General features: G+C 33.4%; 1 protein-coding gene across 1 annotated transcript; it reads right to left on the bottom strand.

Annotated features, from left to right (window-relative positions):
• Positions 1-531: 531 nt before the first annotated feature.
• LOC130963363 (protein FAR-RED IMPAIRED RESPONSE 1-like) lies at positions 532-12381 on the bottom strand. Its single transcript, XM_057889487.1, has 5 exons — positions 12274-12381; positions 2235-3342; positions 972-1975; positions 738-797; positions 532-654 (listed from the first exon to the last, which is right to left on the bottom strand). The coding sequence occupies exons 1-5, from the start codon at positions 12379-12381 to the stop codon at positions 532-534; spliced, it is 2403 nt and encodes an 800-aa protein (XP_057745470.1).
• Between the last annotated feature and the right edge of the window lie 695 nt (positions 12382-13076).

The following is a 13076-nucleotide window of genomic DNA, read 5'->3' as shown; positions in this document are numbered from 1 at the left end:
GCCAACAGGGACTTTTGTCCCTTACGACCATTTTATAAAAGTAGTTTAATGCTATTACAGGTAAAATACTAGTTACAAACTAATTTTGTACCTATAAACAAATTTAATTTACACCCATTTTAATGAAGCATATATGCATATATCCATAGTTATTTTGCTTACAAATTTCTCCATCATCTCGTTCTCAATATATAATTATTATTATTATTATTATTATTATTATTATTATTATTATTATTATTGTAACTGGTACTTGTTTTAATTTATATAGGAAAGAATCTTGGAAGATGATAACTGCATTTTGTCCAATTGGGTAAGTTAGCAAGCAAGCATTAATTATTATTACTAATAAATGGAATAACAGGAGCAGCAAGCTGCTGTATTGGAGTTTGAAAGCAGTTTGTACACATGAAACTAATCATTTTTATTATTTCTTGTCCAAAATAATAATTGTCTCATGAATCATCAGCTAATTGAACTCTTTAATGTATTGCCAAATAAAATTCTTTTTGCTTCGACATGATTTTGCTATCAATCGACATTTGAGAATTGGTATGAATGGATTGAGTTCAATAAGGACATGAATCCTCCCATTGATGCTCCCATTGAATCAAATTCAAATCCCTCATTAACATTGTAGTTAGCATCTTGAAGCTAAAACAATTTAAAAGAAAAAACAAATATATTAGATCACATGTATAAAATTCATATATTTATAAATCACAAAAATCACAAACTATTGGATGAACCTGTTCGTTGAAAGGGAGACTTTGAATATCTCCAATATGTTGATTATCCTTTATATACAATAGAAAAAGCTATCACTCAAGTGTAAGTACTAAGTAATAACAGCATGGCTATAAAGTACAACTGATTATCCTTTATATATACCTTAAGGAAGTAGTTTCTACATCTAAAGTCTATTTATTGTAAAAAAACAGCATGGGTAACAAAATAAAATAATGTTTTACCTCTTTTTCGGTTATCTCACTTTTCCTCTTCTTTGCCTCGGTCTTCTTTTTTATCATCTTGTCTTTTTCAGATCCTAACCTATTTGTTGGACGACCCTTAGTGAACACATAAGGAGGGCTTTTAATATCTTGAATGCTTATTATACAGCCTCCTACAAAAATGGACAGTGCATCTTTACCACCATCTTTACCACCATCTTCTAATGTAAGCAAATTATCTAACTCATTGGCATTAGATGATGAGTTAGCAATATGCTTTTGACACTCCGCCATAGCCATATCAAGATAATGATGTAAGATATCACTTGTTTCCTTTGTTTGGGATGCAAATTGAGCAACACTATTCGAATGGGAGCATAAATCATCAAACCTCTCTGTTTTTGGATTCAACAAACTTGGATCATGGCTGCTCTTAATATCACTATGTCTTCGCTTCACAAGTTTGCTCCAACGGTCCAAAATGTATCTTCTTGGAATTTCTCTCACGCGTTCATGCCCTAGGACAACCAAGCTATGACGGCATAATATGCCTCTTGATTCAAACATTTGACACATGCATGTAATATCCTTCGTTTCCGCATTGTAGTTAACTTCATAAACCCTCTCTTTAGAAGTAGATACATCCTCCAAAATAGAATAGACTTTAGATGTAGAAACTGCTTTCATAAGGTGCAAAATACAATTTGCTTTCTTTCTAAATTGCTTTTGTACTTCCTTAAACTTTGCATTAGTATAGGCACCTTGAAATTGCTTCTCTATTAAGGAATTAGTGGCACAAGGTATTATTGATTTATAGTCTTCAACATCAGCCTCCCTTTCTTGTTGCTCTTTCCATCCAAGGCAATTGTCATATTGTTTGACAAATTGAATCAACAAGCTCTTGTTATTTATAAATTTGTCAAAATATGAATGCATGCTCTCACTTCGTTGTGTGGATCTCATACCAGCCCAAAAAAAGTTGTCAAGAAAAATTGGAACCCATCGATGTCTTTCTTCATAGATATCTATGTATCATAGTAAACAAATATACATAAAAAAAATTTGTAAGCAAACTTAACAAAAGTGGATGCAAATGTTGTCATAAACATGTTAATAATGCATTGAAGCTTAAAAAAATTAGAATAAGAAAATTGTACTAGAGGCATATTCAAACACATGTTAGAATTCTAGCAAATAGAATATGATGGCCACTTGATATTTTTTTAAATACTAATATGCTAATTCCTATGTGCAAAATATAAAAATTCATGTTTAGAGAAGTACCTGATAGCCACTTGTTATCTTCTAAACCATATTCAATCAGAAAATCTTCCCATTGATTTTGAAAATCATCTTCTGAAATAGACTCCCAAATAATATTATTTAAATCACTTTGTAACTCTTCATATCTCTTGTGTCTTTTGAATTTTTCTGGAATCTTTTTCGTAATGTGCCAAATGCATAACCTATGACGTGTCTCTGGCATCACATTCTCAATTCCAGCTCGTATTCTGAGGCATTGGTCTGTTATAATGCCTTTAGGAGCCTTTCCATGCATACATGTAAGCCAAGCATTAAATAACCAAGTAAACGAGCCTGAATTTTCCTTAGTCAACAAACCACACCCAAGAAGCACTGAGTTACCATGGTGATTAACCCCCACAAAGGAACCAAATGGCATATCGTAACGATTGGTTTTATAAGTAGTATCAAACGAAACTATATCACCGAAGTACTCATATGCTGCTCTACTTCGAGCATAAGCCCAAAATATAGTTTTGAGACGCTTGTTTTGATCAAGTTCAATATCAAAATAAAAATCAGAGTTCATTTCCTTCATCCATGTAAAATACTTCAACATCTCCCTAGCATCCATTTCTTCCGTAACATTGCGTACCTTTCTGCTGAGATAGTTCCTAACATCTTTTTCCATTAAGTTTATCTTAGAAAAACCTCCTGCTTCACCCACCAATACTTGATATGTTTTGCTTGGTCTCACACCTGCTTCATCATTCCTCTCAATGACTCGACACATGTGCATAGTCATCTCTCTATTACGTGTCAACAGTTTTGCCATCTCTGGATCACAAGGATGTGAATGATCCAAGCACACCTTCGATATAATCCAAAGACCCTCCTTATTCAACCTAATAGAAATCCTTGCAGGGCAATTGTAGTTGGTTCTAGGGTTGGTCTTTTCTATTGGTGAAACTCTAGACTTGCGTTTTCCCTCCCTATTGCAAGTGATCATTTGATTCTTAGGAACCTTATCTTTACCAACTCTTCGGGTAAATCTTATCTTAGTAACAAAACCAACGCGCTTGGCATAATTCTGATAAAATTGATTTGCATCTTCAATAGTTCCAAAACACATGCCAACCTTGGGCACATCCTGTAAAAAAGTTATGGTAAGTCATGTGTGCAGAATCTCATTAAACTGGTTGCAAAATGTACAAAAAAGAATGCAAAACAGGACCCTACAACAACAGACTGCATATGAATGCATCACAAACCCAACCAAAACAAAACAACTACATAAAACACAACACTACCTATTAACTAGCTTAGCCTCACTTTCCTAACCCTTGGAAATTATGTACCTCCAACCCCAAAAAAATCATAGAACATGTTTACTGTTATAGAACAATTACAAATTTGATGCTTCTACTTCTACTTCAGGTTCTTAGCAGCTAAGGTTAGATCAGTTTCATTGAGGATGCATCTTGTCTTATTAACAAGAATGAAGCTACCTATGGAAATTGACAAATCTAAAAGAAAAGATAAAGATTGTGGTGATGTGATTCAGAATCATGAAAGCAGCAATAATAACAACATCATATCAGAAATTGATGATGTTAGTAATAATAGTAAGAAGAAAAAAGATGGATCAAGAGTGTTTTATGGTAGCAGGGCATTCTTCTAAAACCCATTATTCATTACTCAGAAACAACAAACAAGAAACACTAACATTTTTTATATTTTCTGTCTTAGTCATTTCATCAAACAGTTGGTTTGCGTTAATTGTGAATTGTTGCATTATGAAAATCAAAAGCGAATAAGGTATAATTTGAATTCTGTACATTCAATTTAAACTCTATTATGAAAAAAAAAACAGCATGCTTTGCAAGCTCAGACATTCATAATCATAATCATCATTGTGTTCATTGATGCACTATGAAAATCATTACAAAAATCATGAAATTAGAAGAGGGAGAAATTGCTTACTTCAATATTCTGTTCTTCTAACACCGATTCCATGATCAACGGAGAAGAAAATATTATCAAAGAGTAAAAGGTGAAGCTTCAAGCTTTGTCAACGAAACTGCGATCGTAGAAGAGCGTATCCGGCTAGCGGTGCTCTGCGGCTAGTTCCTTGGAGAGGAGCGTGAGAGAAAGCCGTTTGGGATAGCGCGTGAGAGAAAGCCGTTTGTGATAGCGCGTGAGAGAGCCCTAGTGTAAAAACGCATGCTGGCTGAATGATGGTTAGATATTGATATATTTGCTGGTCCCTGAGAGTTTCCCCTAAATCTATTACATTTGTTAAGAAACTCGTAAAAGTTGAAGTGAGAAATCTTTGATTAATGCCTATAGAAATTGCATTTGTCATTCCTTTAAATAATTTGCTGGTAATATATTTATTGATAGATTCACCATAAAAACAATCTGACAGTATAACCCTCATCGGTAATAAATTATTGTTGAATTTTTCAATTCAACGATGATTACTGGTGGATTTTTTAGTGAATTCTTTATCCAAAATTATTTGATTATTGGCAGAAAATTTTCGCTGATTAACGTCGGATTTTTTTCCAGTAATTTTTTATTTTTTAACACAATTAATAGTCAAATTTTATTTGTTTTTTATTTTTTTTACATAATTAATAGTCAAATTTTAAAGGATAAAGTATATTTTTTGTCTCTAAAGTTTTCGAAAAATTTTAAAAATACCCTTAAGTTTTAATTTATTTCAATTTTATCCTTAATATTTTAAATATACTTCAATTATATCTTTTTTGTTAATTTTTTTATAGTCAACCAATATTCAACTTTTTATTTCCAATTTTACCCTTTAATACTGACAATGTTCCGACGCCTCTCCCTTGTTCTTTCCAACTTCATTCCATTCCAACACCTCCACTTTTCTTCCCAACCATCGCTCATCCTCTTATCCATCTCTCTCACTGCAACCATCGACGCCACCACCACCACCAATTTCTATCTCTGTCTCCCATTGTCTTTTTTCTCATGCTAACTCTCATTCTCCCTTACTTCTCATTGTCTCACGAACCATCGTGCACAGCCACTGTCACTCATCCCTTCTTCTCTTCGTTGTGCCGCCACACTTACCAGGTTACAATTTTTAAATTTAACTATATTCTACAAGGCAATAATTCAAAAAATTCACTATAAAATTGCTAATCACAGCCACATATGTTAACTGTTTCAATATCCCAAGTGTGGACAAACTTTATCAATTCACACATTTGGCTCAATTGCAAAATGAAGTACCAAAGTTACAGCAACAGCAAAGAGTTAAAAACACCAAAATTGAATATAAAAGAGTGATACTGACAAATTAATAGAAATTTTTTTGGATAATTGAACCCTAATTGTAGATCTGAATAAGAAATTAAACCTCGTCACTTCCATTGGGCTGTTTCTGAAACCAGTTAATGTTCAAGATCTGGACACGGACAGAGGGAGAGGGGGAGTTGAGACTGTCGGAGAGGGAAGCCATAGCAGACATAATGGCAGACCTCGAGGCACAGTGAAACGAAGACGATGGAGCTCTGAGCGTGGTAAATCGTGAGCGACAGAACTCCAGGCACAGCTAATCGTGGACGGTGGAGCACAAGCTTGAGGCGCCGTGAATGGTGATACTGTATGAGACTTGAGTGTGTCGGACTAGGAGAAGAGAAACGTGATAGTGATCGGTATTCAAATTCTGTCTTTTGCTGCGTTATGATCATGAAAATGGAGATGGATGAGTGGTAAGAAAAATGGATGAATGATGTTGGAGACGAAGATGGAGATTGGTGATGGCGCCGGCAGTTGCAACGAGGGAGATGAAGAGAGGATGAGTGACGGTTGGGAAGAAAGATGGAGGCGTTGAAATAGGGTTAGGGAGTGGGCCAAACAGAGTTATAATTAGGGGGTAAAATTGGGAATAAAAAATTGGCTATTGGTTGACTATCAAAAAATTAACAAAACGAATATAATTGAAGCATATTTAAAACATCAAGTATAAAATTGAAATAAATTAAAACTTAAGGGTATTTTTGAAACTTTTCGAAAATTTCAGGGACAAAAAATATACTTTACCCAATTTTAAATAATTAAAACCAAATAATGATTTTATTAAATATTAAGTGTACGAATAAAATAAAATTTTAAATAAATAAAATACAATCAAATAATTTAGAAAAAAATCTTAATCATTACAGATTTTGATAGTCATCATCGTCATCCCCCTAATCACTACATATCCTAAGTATTATTCCATATAAATTTCTCCTGCACAAAAAAATATTTAGCACTAGTTAATCAAAATTAAATACTTAACTAAACAAAATAAAATATATAACTAGCTAAGGTTTGAATATGTTGAGTTTTTACCGCCCACTTCTAAAATTATCGCTCTTTGGTTTCAATAGGGATCTTCTTGTAACTCGGCTATAGTGGTCGTACATCAACTTGATGACATTGATATGCTCTTGTGTATATGCATTGTTATTTGGTGTAAATCTATCAATGAAGACTTAAGATTAGTAGTTTCAGTCAAATCTGAACCAAACTATAAACTTCAATTATATTTAGATTTTTTAAAAATTTCGATAGAGTTTCATCTATAATTAGAAGGTGTCTAAAACTATCCATCAACAATTTACTTAAACAATTCACAAACAAATCATTATGGCAATATACAACACAAAATCAACAGCAACATCCATCAATAATTAGAAATTCTCAAATACTTTCAGTAGTTCAAACTTACTAATCTAAATCGAACCCGTCTTAACAACTTAAATCCACTAAAATAAAAAAATTGAATCTAACTAAATTAAACTAACTAACTAAAATGAAAAACTTAAGATTACCAACCACGTATGTTGAATAAGAATATCAAAATAGTTTACATTTAAAAGACTTAAAAAATAGTACTCACACTATCAAACTATCAGGCCAAATCATCATATTACGATGAGAAATGGTGGGGAGAATCTACTGGGATCCATGAGAGAATTCTAGCACTGCGGTATCTATCGTTGGAGGTAGTGTCATTGTCGAAATATTGGGCTATTGAGTAGGTGAAAGTGGTGGAGGAGTCCACTTTGGTGAAGCAGCTAGAGGACTTCCTGGTAGTGAAAGTGGCACAACAGAAGGAGCCACGTAGTTGGAATTACAGACCATGATGAATGGCTGATCCTGTGATCCTATCGCCTATGACATCCCAGTGGTAGTCAGAGTAGAGGATGGTGACTGAGAAGTCTCAGGAGTACCAGCAGACACCTTCCTTCTACCATGACCACAAGGTCGATTCAAGACACCTTTGTCTGTCGTCATATCTGCAAAGAACATACCAGCAAAATATATGTCACAAAAATAATATAGTAAAAAAATATATGTCACAACCTACAGCTAAAATAAAAAAACAACTCAAAAATACATATTAGAACTCACACAGTAGCACTTGATAGCTTTATGTCACAAATAGAGAAAGTAATTAAGTGTTCAATTCACTCATTTTAGTGTGTATAAGTGTTCAATATAACTTGAAAATTTTCAAAAAAATGTTAATAAAAAAACTCACAATTCAACTTCACAATTTCAATGCAATATCACTACAAGAAAAATATGTTTTAGCAACAAACTTTTAGTGGCAATAACATAATAGCCACTAATTTCTTAATTTAAGTTATCTTTTTGTGGTAATTATGTATTTGCCATTATTACTATATATTATAATGGCAATTATTTTTATTGCCGCTAAAAAATACATAAAAAAATTTTAAAAACAAATTTTAGTGGCAATTATTATTATTGCCACTAAATTATTATTTATTTTTACTTTTAATTTTAATTTTTATAAATTAATACCAGCCATTAATTAATTGCACTAAAAATCTTATTATGATATTTTTTTTTATTTCTTAAATTACACACCTATACAAGGAAGAGAGAACAGTGTCTTAGATATCTCACTGAACTTTGACTCAGATAATCACTCCTTGAAAATCCACTACATCTCAACATTCTCCACCCACAACCGCCCACTACCGCCGTTACAGGCCTTGCCATCGTCGCCTATCGCTCTACACGCACATCTGTCTTCTTGTTTACACGCTCTACCTCAGATCTAGGTCGAATCCGCGCCAGATCCACTCAGATCCGGGTTTGTTTTATGATTTGATTTATGTCTCTGCGTTTGTTTGAAGTGACACTCTCTCTGATCCCACTATTCAAATTGATAATGTGTTTAGTTGCTTGATTAGTTCAGTATAATTTCATAATTTCTCTTCATTTGTTAATTTCTCTTCATTTATTAATTAGGTCTCAAATTGCTTTATGTTTCTGCTTCGTTTGAAGGTTTTGGAAAAATTGTTCAGGTAATTTTTTATTTTGTGATAAAAGATTTTGTATTTTCTTGTCCATTTTTGGAATTTGAAGATTCAAAGGTTACATCGTGTGTCCTTGTTAAGCTTAATTTTGATTAGTAAAGGTTTTGTAACTTTGAAGTTTGAAAGAATGAACTCGATTTGTCCTCTCAGAATTTCATATTTGTTTTGGTCATAGATAGAATTGCTTAGCTTTGGTGATTTCTAAATTTTCAAGGCAATTATTTTTTTCCATAATTTTTGGTCATGCAGCTCCTGCTATGATGATCCATCCACAGAGCGACAATTTTTTGTTGTACCTGTTCCTTACTTTAATATAAAGAAGAGATGGCATACTTGATTAATTAGTTCATTTTTGTTTATACTCATCACAAAACTAATCCATAATATAATGCATATTTAAATGAAGCAATAAGAAAACGTGTGCTTTAATATATTTGCCTCATGATACTTCTTAGGTAAATGCATGCATTTGGTAATTTCGTTGTTTCATACTCTATTCTTTTTCATCTCATATTTTAAACTATAAATATAAGTTTAATTGTGATGCACTATCTTAGTTTCAGTTTTAGAAGGTGGTGGTAATAGTGCACCATTCCTTTTGGTTCTGGTAAGAAGTCCTTTGGTCACAGGGGATACCATCAAATCTGTTGGACTTGTATACCTTAATAAATTTGTCTTTTGATAGTAAGTTCATTTACGAGGTAGTTATATATTATGAATTTTGGACAATTTTGTGGACACTTTTAATAGTAATTTTGTGGACAATTTTGTGATTTTAGGATAAAAAAGTATGCCTATTGTAAGAGAAAAACATTTATGCCCCCAAATACAGATTGCTCCAACACAATCCTAAATTCTAATCACTTTCTTGCTTTGGTTGCGATAACAGCTTTTTGGGCTGCCTGGACTACCTTTCTCTTGCTCTTTGCTTATCCATATTGCTTTTCGCCAGTCTTACATTGAGAATTGTAAGCAACTTTTACCCTTTCATTAATCATTGTATCCATATTTGTTTCTTTTTTCTTCCTCCGTAATGGGAATAAACAAAATGCCTTCTTTGTAATAATAATTGAATATAGGTAATGGCAGAAATATGATCTAGATATATAAAATTTTAATAACATTAATGATGTCTTCAGATGCTTAATTAATTGGCATACTTTTATCAAAGGTATTCGTGTAAAAAAGAGTTCTTAAATTACTCATTGTTTCATTGCATGGTGCATATTATACTCTTAAGTTACTCTGTGATGATTGATATAGAGCAACAACGCCACAAGAGTTTCATTACTATTGTTTCCTAGGTTGTCGCTTTCTGTTTTCCCATTCAGATGAGGTACCTGAATCTATGTACTTGTAATAAATAGATATAATGAAATCTGTTCTCACATAATGCACCTGTTTCTTATTCAAGCTTTTCTCACCATACATTAGAACATTAATTTTAACTTAAATTTCAATTTGTTATGCAGATGGTGTTATACTGCTGTGGGACTCATAGTTGGTGGCTTTCTCTAGCATTGGCCTAGAAGAATTGAGCATATTTTGACTTTCAAAGTCAATGAAATGACAAACAAACCTCTATTATGTATTGACAAATATCGCTTTTAACATTTTATTTTGTCAAAAGGAGCATTTTAATAGAAAATTTATTTTAAATTTTCTTGATCAAAATTCAAATGCAAATTATTATTATTATTATTATTATTATTATTATTATTATTATTATTATTATTATTATAGAAAAGATATAGGTTGTTAGTTCTAATTAATAAAATGAGTATAATTAAAAAAATTTAAGATTTTAGCGGAAATAGTAATGGCAGCTAAAAGTGAATAATAGTATAATTTTAGAATTTTTTTTAGTGGCTATATAAATTGCCGGTAAAAAGGATTTTAGCGGCAATAGTAATGGCAACTAAAAGTGAACAATATTTCTATCTTATAACTACTTTTAGTGGCCATATAAATTGCCGAGAAAATTGCCACTAAAAGTTATATACTTTTTGCGGCCATTAAAATGGTCTTTACCGGCAAATGTTATAATGGCCACTAAAACCTTTTAGCGACGAAGCATAAGATGGCTAATATCTAATTGCCGGTAAATGTATTAGCGGCTATTTTTATTGCCGCTAAAAGTAAAATAAATGGCCGCTAATAGTGATTATTTTTGTAGTGTATGCCAAATGAATTACCTAAATTATGTGAAGTACCAACATTCAAACAATTTAGGTTCTAGTATGTCTACAAGACATAAGTGCACAAACTCGATAATCAAAGCAATAATCAGTATGAACAAGCATAACCAAGTAACAAAATGAATCATTCTTAATCAACTGCCTAAACATAGATAGTTAATTCAAACTGCATGGGAGCTACAATATGTAATTTAAAAAACTAAAAACACTTATAAAGGCAATTTCACAATACTTGACGTGCACGAATATCAAATATGCAAAATCAAAACAACCAAGTAGTAATTGATAACTCAAAATCAAGTCAACGCCATTTAACCCATTTACAACAAATTTTTAGCAAAATTGGCATTAATAACAGAAGTCATCAACACAATCAAGAATTTAACCAAATAGTTTCAGCAGCATATTCATCGGAAATGAATAAATTTCAAACACTTCCATCTGTTTCAGAACCTAGTAACTAATTCTAATCCTATCTTAACCACCTAAATCCACTAAAATATAAAATAACTCTAACTAAGCCAACTAACTAAAACTCAAACTAATAAAAATAAAACTGACCAAAATAGAATTGATAAAGAGATTTGATTAAGAACCTGAATTGCAAAAATGAAAAAAAAAAACGAAGAAAGGAAAAAGAGTTGTAGTGGCATTATATTGTTTCCGAAGTCAGAGACAACAGTCGTTGGTCATCGGAATTACGTCGAAGCTCGTCTGAAGAAGAAACAGATGACCAGAGGGGGGCTTCCGGAGATGCCGTTAAGGGTGAAACAACATGATTAGAGAGCGAGCGAGAGAGAGAGAGAGAGAGAGAGAGAGAGAGAGAGAGAGAGAGAGAGACGAGTAGGCGGAGTTGCGTTGAAGGTTGTATGAAGGAGAGACGGATGACGAGATGGGGCTGCTGGAGACGTTGTTAATGGGGAGAGACGAGAGGGTTAGAGAGAGATCAGAGAGAGAGGGGGTGAGGAGAGAGAGAGAAAGAGAGAGATTGTAATTCGAAATGAGGGGAGAGAGGGTTCACAAACATCAATCTATTATCCCCTTTGCCAGCAACCACCAGCCATCACCCTCATTTTTGTCGCCACTGCCAATCCTAACCACCCACACTGCAGTCTCTGTCAGCCTCAACCCCAATCACTAACACATTCTTCCTCTTCATCTCCAACTACAGTCGCACACTCATTCTTTTTCTATTCTTCAATCACAGCACACGAAAAAACAACAAACCCCCAAATCCAGCCACAATCAAAGCAATAAGAAAAACTAAGAAAGACAGATTCTGTTTTAGGAAAAGAAAAAAGCTTTAACAATAATTTCAGAGTCAAGGTGGCTTTGATTCCTCATTGCCTTTGCGCAATGCTAATGTGAATTTGATTCCTCATTGTAGTCGCATCCCACCTGAGGTGGTTTGACTCCTCTCTCCCATTGCGTTACCTAGATGGGTTCCTTCCTCTTTTGCTAGGTGCCGACAAAGTTAGAAAAGTGAATTAGAAGCTTCACTCTGACCTCAACATCCTTCCTTGCCAGCCTCACCACGGCGGAAGTAGCGGGGACTCGCTCCTCATCCTCTCCCTTCCCAATAACATATGCTAACCCCTTACTACCCTTCGCCATTCTGTCTTGTGTCATCCTAATTAAATCTCTCACCCTTGCAAACTAAGCTCTGTAGCGTCTCACTATACCAGCATCAGAACCACCCGGGTCTGTGAAGGACCTGAACGCAGGAAGCTGTTCTTGAAGTAATCCTCAAGTATATGGGTTATGGCGTTAGCATTGCGTGTTGGTCAAAAAAGGTAAGATGAGAGAATTGGCCATGGCTTTGAAGAGTGATGGTGAGATTTTTGTTGTTGTCGCTAACAAGGTTTTAAATACTGAACCGGTCATCAAACCGCTCTAGCTACTAGTTTACTGGTTCATAGGTTCAACCGGTTCGACCGTGGTTGAATCGAAAAAATCGTTTTAGAATAAAATAATAAATAAAATATAAATTAACACAGTAAAACATAATTATAGTCTAATATAAACTTTAAAATATCATCCATATTAAAAATATTACATAAACCAAAATGTTATCATCTCATTCAAATAAAAATTCAAAAGTCAAAAAATAAAAATAACCAACCAAACATAAAATGCCAACATCCAACTTTGTCATCAATCATCAAAATTTACCATAACTTGCTGTAGATTAATATGATTAGAGGCCATAATTATTAGTGACCATCAAACAATTTAAGACTACTTTCTTAATGTCACAAAATAGTTAAATTAATATTAAACCCTCCCCCGCCCGCCCCGAAAAACAAAAA

The sequence above is a fragment of the Arachis stenosperma genome, chromosome 2 (assembly GCF_014773155.1).
Source record: "Arachis stenosperma cultivar V10309 chromosome 2, arast.V10309.gnm1.PFL2, whole genome shotgun sequence".
Taxonomy (NCBI): Eukaryota; Viridiplantae; Streptophyta; class Magnoliopsida; order Fabales; family Fabaceae; genus Arachis; species Arachis stenosperma.
This window is presented reverse-complemented; position numbering and strand designations above follow the sequence as displayed.